We start from the raw sequence: 23,964 nt of genomic DNA, 5'->3' as shown, positions 1-23,964 counted from the left end.
TAATGGTAGAGAACAGGCAGCTCAAAAGCAGCCAGTAACAGTAATCCAGTTGCTTATAGTCAATGCAGAAAACTGAGCACTTCTGTGGGAAGCTGCACACACTGTAGTATTGCTCCTGCCCCTGGCTGTGAGAAGACTTAGGGTGCTGCTAAAAGCACCAACTAGAAGAAAAACACTTGCCATGAGTAGGATTAGTTGGCCCTAGAAAGCACCAGTCCTCTCACCTGTAATCCCTCTTCAGTAGCACCAGTGGGACTAATTTCTCTTTTCTCCTTTTGGTTTTGTTGTTGCAGACAAAATACTGCTGGAGACACACTAACTCTTTTTTAAAACAACACCACTCTGCATTTAGTGACACTGATTTTCCAGCACCTGGTGTCACATGCTTATATATAGGGGTCTATGCTCCAATCCATCAGTAGAGATAACACCCTTTGGAATATGCCTCCAAGAAAAATCCTTCCCTCAGTACTTCAGGTGTCTGATTCCCTAGTATAATTTGATGTCTAAAGCAAAGGATACAAACAATTGTTCAGCATCCTCTCCTGCTCCAAGTACCTAAAAATAAGCTTCTTCAATAGGCTACAGAGACTTAGAGGAATTCTTAATTTTTAATACCTTTACCGAGGTGTAAGCAGAGCCACTGGCTCAGCAGAACAGGCTGAAATCTCATTTTACCATTTCTGTTTAGTCTCTGCAACAAAAGGCAGCAGAGCCTGGCCTAAGCATTCAATCAGGTTTTAACATCTTTTTCTGAACTGCAGAACTCAGTCTCTAAGCTACAGGGTCCTGTGTGTTACAAATTTTGTCCTATGCTTTAAATCTGTGAAGTTTCCAGGTTTTCAGGTGTGTACAACCCTTGGGGCATAGAAAAGAAAGAGGCATAACTCATTATGCAGCTGAGTTACTTTCAACTCACTGCACAACTGTTCCGTGCTAAGTGAGAGTTTTAAGCCTTTTTATGACTCTCGTGCACAGGAACACAAAGCAATGGCCTGTCACAAACTGTGAAAGAGGGCAACGCTTACACCAGAAGTACTGAAAACAGGTAAACCCAACAAGTCAGGAGATACCAGTAAAATGAACTTTATTTTAAAGCTCATTAAAAAGCTTCACAATAACACTAACAGAATTAGCATTTCCTTCATTTTATGTACCCCACATGAAAAATGTATTGTTTAGCAAGAGATGAAACGTAAGCGTTTCTGCATGCTACTAACACATTTCACCATCTTATTATCTGATAAGTGCTTTGTACTGCAATAATCAAAAACCTTAGAACAGACGGATTTCTTCTGGAAAGTCCTTATGAACGGGACAGACACTGGCTTTTTACTGACATACCCAATAGATGTCCAGACGAAAGAAAACTACCTTGGAATCTACAAATGCCTACGAAGGTTTCGATTACAACCTTTTGAAGGAGCAGTATATTTCAGAGCAAGGGCTTCTTTTCATCTTTAGTGATGCAAATGGTTAAATACTGCACAGAAGCTTAGTATGAACTCACAATTCCACAGGAATCTGAAAGTTACCAAGGCAATTTTCCTTTTAGGATAGTCATGACCAACACTATTACTATTCTTCCTCCCATAACACAACATATCCCAGACAAGTCTTAAGAAAAAAATATAAATAGTTCCCAGAACAATGCATTCCCACCCCCCCCATCACATACAACGGCAAAAATATCTTCTGTCATGGGATGAAATAACTTGCTGCAAGTGCAGTGGTTTAGTCCAAGTCCATGCTAATGGTGTTTTGATCACTTGGATGACATTCGCCATTTTGTTGAGGCATTTCAGAATTTTTCTCGTCTTCTCCCATGTCTTCAGGTTTAAAATCATTCCGTTCATTTAATGGGTTTTCTTCCTTAGGAGAGTCAACTTTTGGTTTTGGTTGTGTCACAACAGGCTCACAGACATTGTTTAACTCCTAAAAGAAAGGGAAAAGATGTGGTCAGAGTCTATATTAAGGACGCACCAGCTTCACTAGTGTGAAGAGTCCTATGCCGAAAAGACTGTTTGAAACTTGCTTCTGTATTTGTTTCCCAAGTCCAAACTGACAAGTACTTATTGTACTCTGAAATAAATTAATTGGTCTACTTTCTGAAGTTCTGTGGGCAAAGTTCTTCAACTTAATATTTTGGATTTCACATGGTTTTTTTTTCCAAGACTATTTTGTGCCTACAAGTAACACCAAAAGACTGAAAGACATAAAATGTCAATAAGCTCCACAGAATTGTATACAGTATAGTACAGCTCCTCTGCTTTCTACTGAATCTCTTCCTGTCCATACTTTCTAACTACCTTTTAAGAACACTGGAGCAGCAAGATGAAACTGGGGGAGAGGGAGGGGGACAGATATCAGTCTAGCTTTAGCACCAGCCTCTAAAATTCGTTTCTTATGGTACTTACCTGTAGCTTTGCCTTAATTTCACTTGAATGCACAGCCGGATCCTGATCTAAGCTCTTCTTAGCCTGTGCGCTCACGGCATTATTCATCCACTCTATCACTTCACTAACACACTTCTCTACTTTCATCATTTCCATTTCATCAATATGGATGTATTTCTCATCCTGCCCAAATACAAATGCTTTGTATTAGTTAATGTCAAATTTACTGTCATCAAGTTATGCCAAAAAGACTACCTCAATTATTTACAACTTATAATCTTTACTGATTTTCAAAATAAATAGAAGTTGGCAACAAGCCAGATCTGCTACAGCAAGAGGCAACAATAAATACAGATATCAAAATAAAGCTTCTTTTGCCCAATAATCAAACAAGAAATCTAGTTCAGAGGGAACAGAGGCTTCACAAACAGGTCACAAAAAATACAACATTCTTTACAGGCCTAATAAAAAAACATCCCCTTCCTCCTGGAGGGTCTTACATGGGCTCAAGGTAGTTTAGACAGTGCGATTCTGCTGTACAAAGACAGGGAAAGGATCAGAGTTGTTAGGAGCATTCCCTACAATGCCACAGTTACGCAGTCAACTAATATCAGGAGCAGGACCTACCCAGCAACACAAGCCGTGATTTTAGTCAAGAATTCTAAATATGGATTCAAGTCTTAAAAGCACTATTTCCAATGATGCTAGTAATTTCAAGACTGTGTAATACTACTGAATAACTTCACTTAATAACAATTTTGTGATCTATAGCTGTGAAGACGTAATTGTTTCTGACGCAAGTCTCAATCTCAAAACTGAATTAGCTTGAGTGTTGTGAGTTGCCCTATGAAAAGTCATTAAGTTGAAACTCAAGTAGTAAATTTTCAAAAGCAGGAATTCTTATTAAGAAAGTAATCTTCAAATACCAATGACAAAAAAAAAAACCAAACCCAAACACCCATATATAATAAAGCTGGATGTTTTAGTTTATCCTGAGTAGCTTTACATTAATGCTTCTCACCATGGCACAATGCTTGTTCCCAAAAGAACTGGAAGAGCAGCACACTTCTAAAAAAAGTCAGACTGGCCTTTAAAAGGTCAAGAATCAGACCACACTCTAACCCTCACTCTTTATAAGAACGTTCTTTTTGGCCTGAAAACATCCAGAAGTATCAAGTGACTGAAGATATGACACACTGTGCAAGATTTTTTGAGTACTGGGAAACATTTGCGGTGTTAAATTTGTGACCTATATATCAGTAGATTGCAGCTCATCTGAGAGTGAATTTGAAGCTTCTGCCAGCTGGTGAGCCTCAGTGAAACACTATGTGGTAAAAAGAAATGTACTTCAAGGCCACTTACTTTATTCCTGAATTCCCCAGCTATTGTAGCATAGTACTGGAGCCTGTGTCCCAATTCTTCTAACAGCTTTGGTCGTTCTTCTGCTTCTTGATAGCGCGTTTCAATTGGAGTACCTAATTTCTAGAAAAAGCATTTCCTGTGTGTTATGTGATTCACTAACATTCATTAACACTGTTGTGTGGTAGTTTGGAAATTTTGCATTTTGGGCATACTAACAGACCTACCTTTAAGTCCTCTAATTTGTCTACATACACCTGCTTAGCTTCATCCTCACCCTCCTCATACAGCCAGCCTTCTGTCTCCGTTAGAAGTGCAGAGAATCCCTGCAGATCCTATGTGTCAATATAATTCAACATGTGAAACATCAAAATACACACCAATTGACTATGTTTGTCTTGCAGTAACAGGACACTGGTAAATATATACGTTAATTCTTAGTCTCCTACATAAAAATTACTTTTCTACTACAGCTTTTGCCTAATTTAGTCACTTAAACCACACCAGCTTCTGAACTGAGAAACACACACATCTACAACATAGGCAGCATTTACAGCCTTCCATCCTTGATTAGGCCAACGCTTGGGGTGCAGCTTTAATTCCTGTTTTCGGTTATGGATACAGCAACACAGCTTCCCCTTCTAGTCACCAACTTTACTTTGCAACAAAACTTTACTCCGTTTGTGACAAAACTTATTTTCAGGGATATATACTATTTGCTAAGCCTGAACCTAATTCCAGATCAGTACCAGCCATCATTCAAATGAGTTACGGTTTTCAGCTATTTCCAGGGTGGCTATGAGAAAGCTTGACCAAGGAATACAAGATAGATACTTGGTATCAGTACTGTCAGAGAAGCTCCTGAAACCACAACCTACCTTTTCACAAACAAACTTTTCATATGGTCCAGACAACTTGTCCCTGAACTCATACACATACTCCTCCACTGCATTCTTGGCATCATTTCTTTCTTTCTCCAGTTTATCTTGCATAATCATCTTTCCCTGTATAACCATAGAAATATTTTAATTAAAAAATACCTATGTTCAAACAGCATTCTACAAAGCACAGCTCCTGTAAAACACAGTAATCTCCCAGAGGCCTTGGTTCACGTAACTGTCGGAATTCTCATTGCTACACACCTGAAGAAACGGGTTGCACTTCTCTAGATTACAACAGCTTGAACAAATCTCTGATGTCACTCCATGGATCAGTGCTCTAATACTATTGCTATAAACAACACTTCAATCTTTCTTATTAACATTTGTCAATTATGTGTTAAAGTTGGACTGTACATTAGCTCACTAAATTATTTGAGTCCACATTCCAGGGTTACAGTAAAAGGTCAAAGGTTGCCTTAAAAAGCAGATGAATGGTTAATAACCGCAATCAAGACAGCAGTCTAAACCACATTAACTCACCTCTGTTTCAATATACATATTGAGGAGTTCTTTTCCTAACTCCCAAACCAAGTTAGCTTCAATAGGTAGGTCCACATTCTTCACTTTTATCTTGGGTTTTTTAGCTTCTGGGGGCTGATCACCTTTCTTCTCATTTGTCTGAGTTGGAGAAAAGAAAAACAGGATAATTTTCCTGACTTCCTTCTGATGAAGTAGCACTATAATGAAAGAAACATTCACAGGAAGAACATGCACACATTTTCTCTGTTCTTTCAGAATCTTCAAAGTATACTTGAGGCACTTTCCTCTCAGGGATTCCACCTCTTATCCTAGTCTCCTCACAGTCTAATTGATGGAAAGTAAGTACTGAGCTACAGGAAGGACATTTCTCAGATATATGTTGTATTTGCAGGTTTTCCAGAAGTGCCCATCTACAGCTTAGCACTTCACCAGTGATGCCGACAGTGGTAAGATTTTAACCTAAAACATTTCTCATCTTATACAGATGAAAGAGCACACTACTAGCAATATCGGGTAGGCATATGTTTTTCACAAAGATTATTTCCTATTTTGTTCGTGAATTCCTGATCCCAACTTCTCTCAGCAGGCCTAATAAGCTTGGCCTCTAACAGCTGTTAAAAAATTGAAATGTCTGCAACCTGAACAAATTAGCTGTACAACACTGCATAAAGACAGAGCAGTGGTAGAGAGAGACTTCTTGCATGAATTCTTTTGCAAACTCCGTATGAAAATCATCACGAGACATACACATTATTTTTCACAATAGAAAAGGTATAAAAATGAAAAGGTTCCGAGCACCAAGTTCCTTACTTTTTCCTGGAATATGTTACCATTTAAAAAGCCACCATTATAGAGCATAACATTTTCAACATAGTTAAAGGGTCACTCACTTTCTTGACATCTGGGATTTTGTTTTCTTCAGAGGGAGGTTCTGATGAAGGGGGAGGCTGTGATGTTTGCTGACCATCAGTTTGTACCTGGGACTGTGTTCCAGCCTCACTGTTCTCTTGCTGGATATTTTTCTGTAATGAAAGCCCAGGCACAAAGGATGTAGAAGGCATGTGCACTTGTATTTAGTAAAAGTTATAGGGCACTTCACTTCTGATGCACATACTGTACAAAGTGCCCTACAAAGCATTCTGTGCACACGCAGAAACACACACGCTTTAACTAACGGAGATACAGACTAGTGCAAGTTCAGAAGGACTTGTGAAAATGCTACTAGTGCCAGGCTTGCAGCATAATACTCATGTGCATGTGTGTGCACGCTACCACTTTCTCTCACAAGAAGTGGCTTTTAAGCTATTGAGTCATAGCTTAAGTTTTTTTCCCCCCTCAGAAAACTATTAAAACATCAAGCACACCATAACAGTGCTGCATTATTCCCCAGTGTTGCCCTCCCCTTCAATGCTGTAGAAAACAATCCAGCTTTCCCTTTCACAAAAAGTTTGAAAAAAACTTTACTAATACGAAAGATTACACGTGAATCCTTTTACATAGAGAGCATGGATGACTAATAATCCAAACCAAGTTTTCCTATTTGGAACAGTCTGATAACTATGGCAGCTGTAAGCAACCCCACCCTCAAGAAACCCACCTGCTGCCATTTGGCACTTTGCTCAATAATTGATTTTGAAATCCACACACTTTCAAGTTACCACAAATTTTCTCCTGTTCTTATGAAGACATATTTCCTGACAGCTATGCACATCTCAAAATTAACCTCACTTTGCTGTCTTCCTTTTCTTCCAGAGCATGTAACAGCAAAACACTTTCATCAGTAAAGGACATTCACACACAAGAAAGGTCAACTTACATCATTTGAGTTTTCAATAGGCCTCTGGTCCTGAGATTCCACTTCAGTCTCAACACTGACATCTTCACTCTCTTCACTTTTAACTGGTTCTACCATGGACGCAGTGGACACACTGAAAATGCCATGAGTATTGACACGGACTTTCACTTTAACTTTAGACTTCTCTCCATCTTTCTGGGCTGCCACATTCTGGATAATATACCTACCTAAAAACCAAAGAATCAATACTCACACAGTGGAATTAAATAGGTAACATTACAGAGCCAGGAAAACACCTCCCTTTTTCATAGGGGACACATTTTCTAAATATTTGGTGAAGCCTCTGTGCTCATCTCATGGTCCCCAAAATGAAATGAAGACCAAAAAAAAAAAAGCAGCAGCATGCTGCTTTTCAGCCAACTTTACCTTACAAAAAGGAAGAACATTTACTTTTGTCATCTAGGGTAGGTTCTCCTGCTGCTAGTAATACAGAGTAAATACAAAAAGTGAAAGCTCACTTCCCCTTCCTTGTGCTATCTGTGATGCTATAGTGGGATGAAAGAAAACTACACAAAGACTTAGTCTAACGCCAATGTTAAGTAGCATGTCTTTTTAGTACAAGTTACTGCCCAACATAGAAACAGTATTCCTAGAAGTTTTCTTTTCAGTTTGTGACATCCATCTAAGTCTAAGTCTGCCATTACCTTTTACTCTAGGGCAGAATGCAATTGTTTTGTAACTCCTGTAGTACCTGAAACAAGCATTGTGAAACTAAGAAACAGACAAACAACTAGTTTAACAGTAAATGAAGAATCAGATCTCTTTGACATTAAAAGCAGACATATTTTTCCTGCCTACTACATGGTTATATGTATAACACCAGAACGGTGACGGGGAGATTATGTATAGCTGCAAAGTACAAGTTCACCGATTTCATCACAGGCTGGATATACACCCCCCCCCCCCCCCCATTCCTTCATTAACAGATCTAAACCACATGCATACAAGCTTTTACCTGCTTACTTTACAGGCTAAAGAATGTAATCCCCCCTCTCTTATCCAATAATACTAGAGTTGAGACTACCAAAAGAGAGGACAGGTCACATCAGAACTACTTACTCACCCATTAGGACTACTAACAATTCTGTTCTGAGCAGAGTTAATCAGTGAGTGCACTGAAACAAGTCTGATTTTCAGTTCTGTTCTTACCAGTTTGCAGAACACCTTATTTGTTCAAGCCATATAAATTGAACACTCACAAATCCCACTATCAGTCTTTATGGTAAGAGTTAACATGAATGGAAGTCTGCTGTTCCTGTAACTACAAAATAATGTGCTGGTTTCTAAGACATACGGCATTTGCACTTTGTGACTCTCAGTGAAACAACACATAATTTGCTTCATAATAACTGATAACTGATGTTTCCTATTAGGATAATACTTTTTGGTAACTTTGTAGTGCCTTAGGTATTAGCTGAAATATTGGTAAATCAGATGGGAGATGTTTTTGCTCTATATATTCTCCCACCCATTTCAAGAATATTTATAAAGCTTATCTTTAACACTACAATTCTGGTGATACTGTATTTTAAGTGCATTGTTAACCAACAGGACAGCTGTATTGTCAAATACTTAACCAAGATTAGTCATTTCTTCTACCACTCTGGAAAAAAGTTGAGCTTTCTAACAAAACCAAGAAATTACTTGACAGCTAGTAATAGCTTTATCTTAATTTTACATGCAAACATACAACATTTAATTGCATGCTTAGAACTCAAGAGCAATTATTTAATTGGCCTGTCTTTACCATCACAATCTTTTTCTAACCACATTGTAAACTCTTTGTGTCAACACTGTCAATGCTGCAATTTGTCAAAAAGGATGAAAGAACTGATTATAAATGTTACCTAGACAATTGCAATCAATACTGTAGTCTTGTAGCTGCCATTATTTCAGGCTGCCTTGATTAAAACTTATTCAGCACTATGTCAAACCCAAAAAGTATAGGAAAAAACAACAACTAGTTACTCAAGACATGTTGAAGTTTTTTATATGCAGGAGATATTTCTCAAGTATTCCTAGCTTGCTTTAGTGATAAGCAGAAAAGAAGATTAAAAAAAGTTAAGAAGTTATCTTTCACAGTGAGAGTCCCATTCTAGCCCTGGGCATTCAGCTATAGTTTCCCCTAATTTCTTCAACAGACTGAAGCAACTTTAGAAACTAGAAAAATAGAAGATCCAAATTCAGTTACCTGTGGAATGGGAGAAATTAAAATTGAATCCTTCAGACACAAAAACCTAAATATATACATCATATAACCATACTGTAACACAACACAGTTACAGAACCAATTTAAGAGCAAACCATGTGAGACAACACTATTTCCAGGACAATTACTTACCAATTTTTGACTCAGGATATGGGACTCCATTAGGATCAGAATAAAAAGCTTCTAACTCAAATGGACCTTTCCTGTAGAATGTAAGAACCTTGGAGAAAGGTGCTGCATGATTTCTGCTGAAGACCTCATGAACCCTAGAATTAAAGAGAAAAATACCACTTTTAGCAGAAAGGCTTTGATCTAGGGTCAGAAATCTTCAGAGAAACATCACCATGTTTTGACACATTTGCCCTTCTGAGCAATTCCAAGAAAGATACTTCACTACTGTACCATAAGGAAAAAAATTATTGTTGCGTACTGTAATGGGAAATTGTCCTATTCCACTAATTTTTGAGTCTCAGAAGCAAATAAGTTTAGATGTAGGTGGCAATTCAGTGACAGACTATCAGCAGAACTTCAAAATTTGTTTCCTGCAAAGACATTATTCTGAACTTGGAATAGCATAATTTAAATCATAATTTGCACCCTTCCTCGGTTAGTCTCAAAAGGCTAATTATAGTCCTGTTAATTCCTTTATCATTTACTTTCTGTGGCTCAGTTGAGAACCCTGACACCAGATTATTATTCATTCCTTGATATGACAGAAAGACAACCAGCTTTATTTTATGTTCTTCCTCTAGGGTCTGTCCGCTATTATGCCAGTCTGATTCTAATTTCCATCTAAGTTTTGTCTCCTAACTATGGAAGGATCTCATCTAATAACCTAAATGTAAGAAAATAAAAGAGCTTCACCTAGAATGTGAACCTGCAGGTTGCCCTCAGAAGCATGTGACAGAACAATTAAGTTCTGCATCTCCACACAAGACAGACAAAAAAGGAAAGGCTGAATTACAAAGAATATGAGAAAGGTATGAACAGGTCCCTCAAACTCTAAACTTTCCAAAAGCTAAACTCAGACCTCTTTACATCCTAGACAGCAACTGCATTTCCCACAGGCATGGCATAGTTAATAGCAGAAAGGTCAGAGTCTTAAGACACTGCAATTGCAAGAAATTTCTCTTGCAAAACCCTAAGAATTAAATCCTTGCTTCTGTTTTCAGCCAAACAGCATCCATGTAAGCTCACAATATTTACATAGTGCATAATGTTCCTACTAAAACAAGAATCCAGATAGGTGTTAGGAACACCTTGAGTAAAAAAAGCCAGAAAGGAAAGTGGGATCAGGATCCAGCAGTTATTCTAGTTCATTTTGTATTCCAAAACCTGACAACCAGTAAGGGCAATGCAACACAAGATACTGGTTGGTAGCTCATTCAATAACAATTTTTTTTAATCTTTTTTTTTTTTTTAACATATGAGGAGTTACAATTAAAATTTCAATGCATGCCTTTACACAGTCTCCACTATCAACCATCTCTGGTACATGGCCTACCGGTTTTCTGCATCATGATGCCATGATCTTAATTTAAATGCAACCAAGAACATTATGCTTGAATTATGAAGGCCAAAAGCTTCACAAAAATGTAGTTTGAGCTACCTACCCTTCAGTGTCCTCTGCTTCTGTGTTCCACAACAGAGATATTGGGAATGGTGTAGCATCTGTCACAGAGAATTCTCTCACTTTAAAAGCTGGAGAAAGGATTGCACACTAAACAAAAGAGACATGCATTAAAGGTGGTTAACTGCTCTACTCCACCCGCCCCCAAGACAGCTAAACATCTTTAAACAAGAAAGAGAACTGTATTACTTTACTAAAACAGAGCTAGGCAAATCGCTTGATTTCAACAGAGTATGGTAAGAAAACAGAAGTTTCATACAGAAGTGTTTATACTCTGAGTTAGCAGCACTTTTGGCCTTATTCTTACTGTAGCTTGTGAAAAAAGGTAACAGTCTAAGCCAGGACTGTAAAGAATGGCAGTGCTGCATTACTTAGTCCTAAAAGAAGTGGTGTTTATCTTACAAGTCCTGCTTCCTTCCCTGGAGACAACTGATTGCTAGTGATGGAAAGCAATTAGTGAGATGGGGTAAAGAAACAAGTCAAAGAAGAGAGGGTGAAATAAGAGAATAAGTAAAGGAGAAAAGGAAGAAGGGAGAATGAGTTGTTTGCTTGTAAAATATAGTTCAGTAGTTGGAAACTGTAAAAATTGGGGGGAAATAGAATAAAAGTCTGTTTCACATTGATGGAAAGTTGGATACCAGAAAATGCAAGCTTGTAGTGTTTTGGGCGTACTTCTCATTAACTTTGCTGATTAAAAATGTCTCTTCCCTTAGCTTGACAGCAACTTAAATTTTTCTCATTAAAGATCCCTAGATCCTGTTCTTTTGAAGAGTGGACTGCTTACAGAATACACCCAGCATCAGCACTTTCAGTAAAGTACTGCACCACAGAGGGGTGCTCTGGACTTTTTAAAATAGCATTGTCCCATAAAAAGACCTGGTGAACATGTATGTTCCTTTGCATACTTAAAAATGGACCACTTCTGCCATTTCTCATAACTGCTTGGCTAATTCTTCACAGAAGTGCTCTCAAGAAATTTAACTTTTAAGTTTATCAAGCGTTGCCAGTACTATACCTGCAGAGCACAGCCCCTAGCTATAGCTTCATCTGCATTCAGCGTTGTACTGACATCCTTGCCAAAGAATTTAGCAATCCTCTCTTTGACAGCAGGAATGCGGGTTGCTCCTCCCACAATCTCTACAGCAGTTACATCTTCCACTTTCAGTTGTGTTTGTTCCATTAATGAAAGCAGAGGCATCTCTATCCTTTGCAGCAGGTCAGCACACAATTCTTCAAATTGTGACCTAAGGAAGGAAATGGAATTAACCAAAGAATGCCTGTCCCACCGCTAAGACTTCCTGGTATTCTTGTTTCCAAACTGATGCTGACCAGGTTTGTTAACTACGCTGCAAGGAGACTTAAAGCTAAACCCCTGTGAGTAGGCTGAAGCAACAATCATACATAAGGTAGTACATGAACAGCTGCTTACAGATTTTCCTATGCTGCTATCAGTGTAGTTAAATAAGATAAAAGTATTGTTTGGGCAGGTGCTATATATTTCCCTACAGCAGAGGTTACAGATAAGAATACAAGAAAACACTAATACTTCCTTTACAATGAAAAACTGTTGCCTAAATACTGGAGGGAAGAAAAAAACCCCACCACTCTTGGCAGTAGTTACAGGACTAACAGTGACTACAAATTAAGTTGTGCCTGTGAATGTGTGCAAAAGAGAGACAGACACACACAGACTCCATTTAGACTTGGGCCATAATCAAGTCATCCCCCATAAGCACCGTATCTGTCCTCCATTTCTCTGCCAATATCCAGAGTACAGTAAGAACAGAAAAAAAGGAACAAAGCTTCAATTGTTGCTATCTTAAGAGCAGTATGGGATTTAGGTTACCTAAAATACGCAGGAGGCCTACATATGCAGCCAACCCCCCCTGGGTCTGGTTTGCATGCATCAATCCATGGTTTTAAGAACGTGTCATTCTACAAAAAGAATCCAAGCTTCTTATGCATGCATTATTACACTGAAACATTGCTCAGGTAGCTGAACATTACATTTCACAGCCTTAGTTATTCTAGTATTACAAAAATGCCATAGCTATTCAGCACTTACACTTAATTTTAGCACAGTAAGTTTCTTTCAAATATGGAAAGAAACACTTGTTTAAGAAATATGGCCACCAAAGCAACTGCCTGTCTTGTACAGCACTCACCTGTTCATTTTTCCAGATACATCAGTATCATTCATGAAACACTCAATATTTAGGGGAATGTCTGTGCTATTTGAACTCATTAGTTTCTTCAGTTTCTCACATTCCTGATACAGACGAAGAAGAGCTCGAACTTTTGCTTTTGGATCCAGCTTATACTTTGATTTTATTTCTGCACAAAAGTAATCTACTAGCTTTCCATCAAAGTTTCTTCCACCTAGGAAAGGGTCAAATGCTGTGCCAAGTACCTGGTTTGAAAGAACACAATTATTTAGTCTTACACTTAAGTAAAAATCAAATGGAATAGCAGCCTTCCAATACCAGTAAGCCTTTGCTTCAAAAAAGGTTGGGGACAAGTCAGCCTATTTTCCAATGCACAGGCTTAAGTACTTCAACCAACCGCATCAGCCAAAAATTGCTCTTCACTTTTACAGTGGAGGTAAGACTAAATAACTCTGTGACAATCCTAAACATTCACAATTTTAATCCACACACATGTTCATTTAGATAAAACAAACTAAATGACAGCAGTTGTATTGTATATCTTACATTGGTGTATTGCAATGAATTTACAGCCTCCATTTGAAACCATCCTAATGAAATGAAGGACACTGATAAGAATCTTCACCTTTTGACTCATTGCCATCTCCCATACATCAAGTTATTTCAGAATTTTAAAAACAAGGCAGGTTTATAGTCTATGTGATTATAATGTCTCATAAACCCTTTTATTTTCATCTTACTACCTTCAGTTTACTCTTGTTGAATGCACAGGCTGATACTTGAAATGCAGAATGTCCCATATCAACAAACACAACTATCCGTGGCTTCTCTTCAGGAGCTGGAAGGTCTTGTTTATAAATTCCATAATTCAGAGCCACTGCAAAACAAGTGTCAGATATTACCAAAGCAATCTCTACTAAGTCTTCAATTACATGCCACCACATCCCTGTGAATATTAAGCTATCGATTGAAGAGCAGCAAGACAAATCCAGACATACACCTATGCAAGGTCTTACCTACATGGAAGCTTTATTCCATTAATACATGTTGTAGGACCTGAGAAGCAAAACATCCTTCCTCAGTCATGCTCTCTATGTGTTGAAGCATGCAAAACTAAGAAGCAACAACCCTGTTTGGGGGTTTTCTACTTTGATCTCTTTATTAACAACTTTTTTTTTTTTTTTTTTTTTTTTGCTTTGCATAGTTATCAAAAACACAGACCATCCTTACAACAAAACCCAAACCCAGCTTTGTATTTATAAGGAGTATCTCCCAGGCATGAAGGTTTTGCCTGAGAATGGTATAAATGGTCAGCAGAGGCTGCAAAAGGGAAGAATCTTAGTCTATACAGAGTATCAGGCAGGGACAGTTCACGTGCTCTGAAGAGCAATGTTTTATAGTCACACCAACATTCTCTCACTTTAGGAGAAACAGACACTGACTCCCTCTCTCACATCAAAAGCAGTAGTTCCAGACCACCTGGAACAAGGACAGCCAAGTTTCCCGCTGATCAGAGACTTGAAATTTATGGATTCTAGTGTCTAATAAAGTTCCCCTGCAGTTGGTGCACTCATTCTCATCTGTGTGGATTCTTTGGGGTCTGTGAAAACCCAATATCAGCAGTCACTAATCCCTCCCACAAGCAGTTATTAAGAGGTGGTTAATTAAAAACAGGAACTCTATTTCACAAAATGTATCTGTTATAGCCCCAAGATCTAGATTTCAATGAAATTGTGTTTTGGTCTGTTCATTCACATAACATTCCTATTTCTGAGCAGACTGAACACATTGCCCTTGTTTCCAAGCTAAAAATAAATATATGAACAGAACTTGTGAAACTTTATGAAAGTCACAGCAGAATTTGCCTTTTCTTAAAAAACAAAACAAAAAACCAATCCCCTGCCCTAAAAAAAACCCAAACAAACAAAAAAACCCCCAACCAAAACCACAAACAATTTTTCTTTTCTGCCCTACTATACCTCAGGACCCCTACCCCAAAGATACAATCAAAGATTCTTACATTTAAAATATTAGAAAAACTTGGATGGTACTCATTAGCCTTGCAAGGTAAGGAAAATTAGAAATGCTATGTGCTACATGGTAAAGAAAGGCTGCTGGTGCGATCAAGGGGATGAAAGAACTACCTGCTTTTCCAGGGACTGTTCATCCCAATGCCAAAGCTTCCAAAGACCCTGGCTAAAAAGTCCTGAAAAGCTCTCAGGGTTATTGCATGGCCAAAGACTGGCCTGAGCTGTTCTGCCAAACAAATAAAAAGGAAGTGACAAAGCCTTTAGTTGGCTTATAACACCCCATCATGAGAGGTCATCTCTCAATCAGGTGTGAAGGATTACTTTTGCTTCAGTGGCCACCATACAGAAAGGGGTTGGAAAGGTACTGTTTTGACTGCTAAGGTTGGAAAACACTCCCCCCTGCCCTTTTTTTTTTTTTTTTTTTTTTTTTTTTGAGTACTAAACCAACCTTTTTTTTTCTTTATGAATACAAAGTTTCTTCTGAAACATTTTGAAAATGGAATTTGAAGGTTAAAAATAGAGGGCTGGATATTTGTACTTCCTCCTCCTCTCTCCACAGTCACCCTAGAGATGTACAAGCCCTGTAACTCAAGAATCCAGGCATGTGGGACAAAGTGTACCTACTGTGGGGTCCACACTTACCCAGCTCAAGAATTGATGCTACCACACATTCTCTGTAGCACTCTTTGCTATATAAACAAAGAATTAAGCTAAAGCTAGACGACAGAAACATGCACCTATGGCTTTTGCAATGATCCTGTCAGACTTGCTCTTCGTTAGGTGCAAATACATAGCGTTCAATGTAAAGAGCATAATACTGATGAAACAACTGCGTTTACTAGAAATTCTATGCATTACTATGTAAATACTCATCTGAAACCAATTCTGGAAAAACATTTTAAGATACCACTCCATGAGTGCATACTTAAGATTGCTTTACTCCTTAAAAAATATAAAATAAAATACAAAATTCAAAAGCATGAATCCAGCTGGTGTGCACCAAACATGCTTGCATGGAACATTCTCCCAAAGTAAACTCTTCCTTACTTATCTAACTAATGTGGGCAGTAGGAACAGAAAAGTAATTGTCTTCTGGTACAGAACTCCACTTCCCAATTCTTTTCCCAGGAAACAAGTGCTAGTTATTATGCCATTTAAAAACATGGAACAAATGCTCTCTCACCAAACACAAACAGAAAAATGCAGGAAGACAGGTTAAGAATGCTTGTTTTAAGAAAGACCAAATAAACTCTTCATTCTGCCAATGTGTTTTTAGAGTTCCAAACAGATTAGCAAAGGAGATTAATTGCCTTTTGTGTGTGTGTGTTTTAAAACCACAGTTACACTGACAAAAGCCTTGGAAATCACAAAGTGTTTGATGCTTAATCAAGAAACTTCCTTTACGAGTGCCTAAATCCCACAACTGCATCATGAGGTTTCCTCCATGAAATCTGGACAGTAAACTAAATGGACAAGTAGGCTAGGCACATGACTTCTAAGTAAGTACTCAGGGAGATAACTATCACTAAAGCTTCATCTCTTCTACCCCTTCACACAGAAGACAGTAAAATGAGACTGTAAATCAAGAGAAGAGCAACAAGTTTTTAGAACGTGTCTCATTTCTGGTTTTTCAAGTCACCCTTCTTTCTTAGAGTAACTAAATGCACCCTCTATCACACCTTTCATTTGCAGAAATTGCTATTTTACTCTACTTACCTGCTGTCATGTCATTCATTAATCTAAGACAATTTAATCCAACAATCTGAGCTGCATCCAGAAGGGACCTCCTTTCAGCATCTGTGAAAAATGATGGAACCTGAAGAAAACAGGTGAGAATGGAAAGTTAATTCCAGAAAATGAGATATCACATTGTTTATTTGAAAATATTCATTTAAAAATGGTATCTGTCCCTCCTCTTTGAGGAACACACTTGCTCACTCCAAGTCTTTTAATATGCAACTACTGCACTGAATCGAGACTTCAAATATTCTATTCAATCACACTGAGCTGGAATTAAACGAGCACACGCTAGCATCAAACAAATGAGTTAGTTGTATACAAATGCTAGGAACCTTAATTACTGGTGCAAGATATGAAACTGGGTATTATTGAGACAGAGACATGGAATAACCTTAATCAGAATTAGTATATGTACTCCTGTCCAAGAAAGTAAAGGGCAGGGGGGAGAAGTACAGCAATATTACAGATGAGAGATGCAAAGGAATAAGGGATAACGAATAAAGAGAATCTGTTTTGGCCAAAATTACTTTGGGCAAGCGGTAAGAGATACTGAAGGAATATATTGTTGAAAATTTGCTACATATCTCTAGCATTGGCATTGGACAGTGACCTCTGAAGTCCTCAGGGACAGAAACTACATCATTAGAAGACACTAACTTTGCACGTATCAGCTGGAGAACAAATTCTTCTAATAACAGAACTAAATATTCCTAGATACAACATGAGAGAGACTTGTTCAAAGAGTCATTGAGTACACAGAGGCAGATGTTATTTTATACTCAGGCTTTGCAATGGAATGACTGTTCTTCATCTGAGGTCATTTTCCGTACAGTCATAAACTGAAAAAAAAAATTAACTTACTGAGAGGATGAACATAAACAGGACAGAAACTAAAGTTTTCAGCTGCCAGCGGGCAAACTTTGATAAACAAAGGCACCTTTAATGAGTAATTAGTGCGCCTAGTCATAGAAACAAGCTGCAGAAGGGTATATATCGGATCCCAGAAGTGTTCTGGGTCCAAAAGTTCAGACATCTCCAAGAGAATGAGTTCATGAATAGGGTCAGGGTCTAGAATACGGAAGCAGCCCTGGGATTTCTTTAAGTCAGAAGCTCTCAAGCTAGTTAGGATTAATCCTTTTGTAAGTGCTTATGCAGTATTCTTTCTCACTCTACATGAATAGAAACAAAATGCCCTCAATAGTTGAAGTTAAAGACATAATGTTCCTGTACATTACAATTACTTACAGAAATAACACAGTCTGTTACTGGCTTTTTCAGGTTACTCTCTGCAGTCTCCTTTAATTTAGTCAATAACATAGCTGAAATCTGTTCCACACTGAAGATATGCTCCTCATCCATGTACATGACCTGGATAGAAGAAGAAATACATAAAATAATTCCATTATTTCAACGGGAGGAAAAATTACTTACATTCAATGTTTTTTGATACACTGCTGACTAATAATACTCCATCAATCATGACATGCTTAATTATTTCATTACAGGACTCACTGAAGCACCAGTTCAAGGTATGGAGAAAAGCAGCAAACCAAACGCACAGCCCTAAGCTAGGGTCTTCATTAGTCAAGCAGCATTATTTGCTACACCAGCAAGGCTCCATTATCAATATTTTTATATACTTCTGAAAACAAACACAATGTTATTAACTGCATCTATTCTAGGAAAAGCTGACATTGTATTAGCAAACTCCTTGAAATGTAAGCAAGAGTCAAACCTGCAGTGTGGTACAAACTGGTTTTGAACATCTGTTTCAAGTAACTTATATCAGGCAGTCCACTAAAGACAAACATGTCACTCATTTATAGCAATTATTCTACAGAAGAGTTCCCGACTACTTTATAAGGAATTTGTAACCACATAATTAGACTGTTGCAATGCGTTCCACAGAAGAGTGACAAAAAGGTTAACACTTTGCAGTAAAACCGTATGACCTCATAATTATCTTAGCAGTTTTTCTGCCAGGACATTTAAGCTGGATGTGTAATTTGCCAACAGGGAAGCTCATGTTTCAGCAATTATTTGCAAATGAACCTTAATTTGATAGTTAATATCCACTATTTAAAGATGAAGCTGTCTATTCATACAGAGCTCTTTAACAGAAAGGTTAAAGAAAACCTTTAGGGTAATTAAATGAAACCCGTATTTTCATGACTATGTGCTGAAATGTAAACTTTTAAATTTAGCTCTAAAACCCAAAAAGATACACTGCAAATTTACCTTTACTCCAACTCCACCATTCTTCATAGGAACCAAATCATAGCTCAACTTTTCTTTTTCCTTCTGAACAAAAGGATCATTAAATGCACGGCCATGGAATCTCTTGAAGTTAGATACTGTGTTGTGGGCATGAGTAATTTGCTGTAAAAAAATACAGGATATTTAGAAATCCACTCTTGATTGACCTGCAACGTTCAGTGCTGTTCTGTGTGCCCCCAAGCATCAGTCAAGTTTTAAGACAACTGCTCACTCACTTGTCACATCTCTTTCTGTAACACCTGTAATTGCTATCTGGTACTTTCTATTAGCTCATTACTACAGAAGATTATATGAGTCAGTGACATAGATACTTACAGACCATTATACGTTAAGTATTATAAGGATTATACAAGTATCTCTAAAAACTTGAAGCAATCAGGTGAGCAGTAACAGGATCTATAGCACCTACTATAGTCACCTAATTTGGACAGAATTCAAACAATTAAAGATAGGAACCAGCTTTAGAAGTAGCTGCACTGCTTGTAAACTGGCCCTCCAATCCCAGCCACCTCACCTCCAGCTGTTTCTGCAGTGACTAAGCTTCAAGCTGGTAAGTCTCCCCACACACTTCAGTAACTTTTTTTTTCCTCTGAGCTACTTTTAAACCACTTCATTTCCCTGTTCATGTTCACCTAACAGCCATTCAAATTCTTGCACCAGACCAAAGAAGGACAGGAGTGCATAGACAACAGCAAGAAACATGAGACTCTCTTGTGGTAACGATGTCAGCTTAAAGTATATGTTAAACTACAGTGCAAGCTCCCCACAGAACCAACTGACCAAGAAAAGCATTCTTTATCAGCAACGCAATGCAGAACAGGAATTAGACAACTAGACCAGCCTAAGAGATATACGGCAAGTATCTCAGGGTAGAATGAATCCTATTCTATTGGAGAGAAACTATAAAAGCGCATTGTTCTGTCCAGAATAGATTTAGGCAGGCACCAACATATTGCATGATAACAACTCAAATGACAAGCATACCGAGGAAGTTTTCTAGCATTCACTTCCCTCAAAGGGAAAGCATCAGTTTCTTATTGCCTGCAAAATTTTCCATCATGGAATTGAAGAATCTGAGCTACATCTTATATTAGAAAGCTATACGACTATGACAGTTCTCCAACAGAAAAGCTCCCTGACAAAGTAGCAGGCCATACCCATAATATTAAACAGCAACTTTCAGAAATCTCTCTGTGTGGAGAAAAAGATGTCACACCTGAATTCCCTACCAGGAATCATCCTTGGTTTATTCTAACCACCAAACAGTGCTCAGCAATTATTAGTAAGAGCACGAGTTAGTACAGGCCAAAAATCAGGCCAGGAACTATTCCAGTACTTTAATGCAATAGAGTACTTAGGTTCTGTGTTCAAGATGGTTTTCCAGGATGGTTTCAGTTATTTGTATAGCCATAACTTCAGAGTACTTGAATGCTATGTAATTCACAGCTCTATTGGTGAAGAACGTAGAAGCAAAAATTATTAACATGCAGCAGGCAGAGAAGCACAAACACTCTGGTAGCTTTTACAGCCTAATTTAGAATTAACCTCAGAGCCTTTTCTAAGAGAACAATCTTAAGATATTTTTAGAGTAATTGTATGCCATTAGGTCTCTAGCATGTTTTAATATCTTCCTGCTTAGTCACAATTAAGAAAGCTGAGAATTATGGTCTGTTAAGTAGCATACTGTTCTCATCTCCAATGCTACCAGACTTAACTAAAGGAAACAGAAATTCTCTGAAAATTCACTCCAACAGCAGCTCCTCAAGTGTTAAAGTAAGAGAGCACCTCTGAGTATTATGAGCTCTCTCACACATAAACACACTGTTGAAGTCACCAGTCAAAACTGTTGTGTTCTTTTTTCTTTTTTTCCCCCCTCTTGTTTTGTGGGGTTTTTGGAGTTATTTTGTTGGTGTGGTAGGTTTCTGTTTTGTTTTTTTTTTAAACTAAGAAACTCATTCAAATGAAAGGGATCATTTTACTCCTTAAGTAGCTACTACACCCCAGGACACTGAAAATATAACTCTCAGTTGTCTGTGTCAAGAAACTTGCCCATTTACAAAAGAAACACATTTTACATCTCAGGTGGTCAGCCACACTAGACCACTTACAGCAAGAGAAATTAATGCTCTGACATCTTTTATCATTTTAAGTACCACATTCCTTTTTTTTTTCTTTTGGCAAAAATATCTAGTTTCAACTGCTAGGACAACCAAGCATGAAAGACTCACTATAGTAAGTCTGAAGGCAACTGAAGTCACAGGTGTTCATCACTGCAAATACATGCTTTTTAATGCAATTCAAGAGACAAAATCTACTTCATTTTTAGTGTCCTTCACATTTTCAACAGCATTTACTGGAATAATCCAACAATACTGAAACACACTTGAGAGTACATAGGATTCATATCACTTGCTGTTTTGAATAACAACTCATTTCTGCACACTGATGAATCATACTAGTTCCCCAACTTGACACAGTAGAAGCAGTCAAATAAACAAAAGCAATGCTAAAATGAGATTTAAGGAAAAAACACAAACATATATATATTTACTTTATTACTCCAAATGTTAACCTGTAACTGAAAGTGTATGCGTGCTTATGAACACGTAACCTATTCGTATTTCCTTGGTTGTTCAAAATTAAGAGATAAGCTATTACAGTGGGGAAAAAAAGTCTCCTTTAGTCCTCTCTCCATGGAAACCCACTGCAGTCCTTTTACTACATGAGAGATCTTCTGCACAGGCCAGCAGAGGCTGCACGCTTGGTCTCCACCAGCAGCAGTTATGTAACAACCTACAATGCAATACCTAAGGATTTATTTAACCATTACATTTAGTTATTCTAAGATTTGTCAGAATTAAGCTCTCCTAAATTGAAAATACTACTTGGATGAAGAAAATATTCAATCTTTCAGAGCACCTCAATCAAAAAAACCAAACTGAGGACTTACACCTTCAAAAACACAGGCATTTACCTTTCAGTGAAACCAAAGGTAGCAAGGTACCTAAATAGCTTTAAGAATCTGAGCTGAGACTCTCCCTTTGCATGTAATTTTAAGAAACTATACACAGCATTTAAAAGGTTTTCCGACAAGTGCAAGGAAAACCCTATGTACAACCATTAGGAAAAGAAGCCCGATGGCCGTGAGTTGTCAGAAAAGGAACACATCCAGCTGGAAAATATTACCATTAATGAAAGGGAGAGCAGTAACATTCTAGCGAAAACATCCTGCATTTCTCTGAAGAAAGCATGGCAGAATAGCGCAACATTTTTAAAAGGCTTGACAAGGAAAATGAAGTTGTTTCGTTTTAACTACAGCGAGCCAACTCTCTTTACACCCACTGGTACCTGAACGGTTTGCACTGGCTGATTTACTGTTACGCACAAATGCCAGGAAACGACCTACCCGACCTACCTGGTTTTTAGCCGAGACACCAATAGCTCTGTTTTTGGATCCAAACGAAACCACCGATCTGAAAAGAACCAACAGGCTAATTAACTCAGTACTGACAATAAACGCGGCTGAGGACCGTCACAGATACATTTTCTACGACTGCAAATAAAACACCAAAGTCTTTCTGTTGAAGTGGCATTCTTCCAGCTTGTGGTAAAACACTGTAAGACGGCTCTTATCCATCTTAAGGACTTGGCTCGAATCCAGGACTTTTCACAACGGTTCATCCAGTTAAACACGATGATGGCAATTAAGAGCTCACATTCCCGACTACACCCTACCCATCCGCGTTTGGCTGCTCGTTAACTTTACAACTAACTCCCGCTTTGAGCCTGAAGCTCTCTACACCTGACCTCAGACTAAAGGAGAACCGTTCTAGGGCAGTTTTAAGAGTCCGCCCGACCCCAGAGAGAGGAGGAAAAAAAAAAAAAAAAAAATAGCGTGTGTGTCCCATTTAAACCGGCCTGCCCCGTCTGGCAGCCGCCGGCTTTCCCAGCCTGTCGCCCAATTAGCCGAGCAGCCTCCCCACCGCGGGCTGGCCTCCGTTTCCATCTCGGTGACCGGAGGACGCGCTCCGGACCCCGGGTCTCGGGGACGAGGATGGGGACACAGACACACACGCCGCCGTGCCCCCCCCCCCCCCTCCGCAGCCTCTCGGGGGGTGCCTGGCCGGTCCCCCACGGCGGACACCCCCTTCCCCCCCCCCCCCCCCCCCCCAGAGGCTTCTAGCACTTTTCAGCTCGGGCCCTCCGCCGGCCACCGACCGGCTCCTACCCGCCCTCCACCGCCCGTGAGGGACCCCGCCGCCCCCCCCCCCCCGCTCTCCTCACTCACGGCGTGCACCGGTCGCTGAACTCGTTGGCGACGGTCTCGATGCCGCCGGCCCGCGCCACGGCGATGTAGCAGCTCTGGAAGCCCAGGTCAAAACCCACCACGGCCATGATCCCGCCGCAACGGGGAGAGGGGAGGAAGGCTCCCACCCTACCCCGGCTAACGATCCCGGCGCTGCGGCCGCCGGCCCCGGTACCGCGCCCGCGGCGGCTCCGTGCGCAGGCGGGAAAGGAGGAGAGCCGGCGCCGCCGCTGCTTTAAATATGACAATGAGACGAAGTTTCCAGAAACTGCGGCAACCACTCACCGGCTCCACGTGCGGCTTCCGCTTCCGCCTTCGGTGGCGTTCTCGAACAATTCCTACCAATCGGCGGCGCCGGGGCGCGGTGACGCAGCCGGGGGGAGGGAGGGGGGAGAGCCGTTCTCATGGCGACGGCGGACGCCGCCGCAACACCGCGAAGGGGAAGAAGGCGGGGCGGGGATGCGCGGGGCGGGGGCGGGGCCAGGCGGGAAGGGGCGGGGCCGAGCCGAGCAGGGAAGTGCGGTGGGCGGGTGGGTGGGCGGTGTCTCGCGCGCGCGCGAGGGCGGGCGGTTGGTG

At 39.5% G+C, this 23,964-nt stretch overlaps 1 protein-coding gene across 2 annotated transcripts; it reads right to left on the bottom strand.

Moving 5' to 3' along the window:
• Positions 1-1,070: 1,070 nt before the first annotated feature.
• HSPH1 (heat shock protein family H (Hsp110) member 1) lies at positions 1,071-23,664 on the bottom strand. Of its 2 annotated transcripts, XM_030042778.2 has the most exons (18): positions 23,371-23,662; positions 22,498-22,555; positions 19,044-19,184; positions 18,051-18,173; positions 16,782-16,881; positions 13,779-13,912; positions 13,036-13,280; positions 11,886-12,114; positions 10,854-10,960; positions 9,373-9,506; positions 6,993-7,198; positions 6,067-6,198; positions 5,177-5,314; positions 4,634-4,759; positions 3,983-4,090; positions 3,759-3,878; positions 2,418-2,579; positions 1,071-1,935 (listed from the first exon to the last, which is right to left on the bottom strand). In XM_030042778.2, the coding sequence occupies exons 1-18, from the start codon at positions 23,475-23,477 to the stop codon at positions 1,735-1,737; spliced, it is 2,571 nt and encodes an 856-aa protein (XP_029898638.1). In that variant the 5' UTR covers positions 23,478-23,662; the 3' UTR covers positions 1,071-1,734. The 2 variants fall into 2 exon arrangements, with proteins under 2 accessions (XP_029898638.1, XP_029898640.1); XM_030042780.2 differs by lacking the exon at positions 6,067-6,198 and having other exon boundaries at positions 23,371-23,664.
• Positions 23,665-23,964: the final 300 nt, after the last annotated feature.

Source organism: Aquila chrysaetos, chromosome 19 (genome assembly GCF_900496995.4).
Source record: "Aquila chrysaetos chrysaetos chromosome 19, bAquChr1.4, whole genome shotgun sequence".
In the NCBI taxonomy this organism is placed as follows: domain Eukaryota; kingdom Metazoa; phylum Chordata; class Aves; order Accipitriformes; family Accipitridae; genus Aquila; species Aquila chrysaetos.
This window is presented reverse-complemented; position numbering and strand designations above follow the sequence as displayed.

Bases quoted from the DNA above. Each gene is read 5' to 3' on its own strand.
- HSPH1 (XM_030042778.2), bottom strand. From the start codon at position 23,477: ATGGCCGTGGTGGGTTTTGACCTGGGCTTCCAGAGCTGCTACATCGCC. The intron at 7,199-9,372 runs GTAAGTAATTGT...TTTGGTTTTTAG, and splicing joins ATATCCTGAGTCAAAAATTG to GTAGGTATATTATCCAGAAT. The intron at 2,580-3,758 runs GTAAGTGGCCTT...GTATTTGGGCAG, and splicing joins CTGGGGAATTCAGGAATAAA to GATGAGAAATACATCCATAT.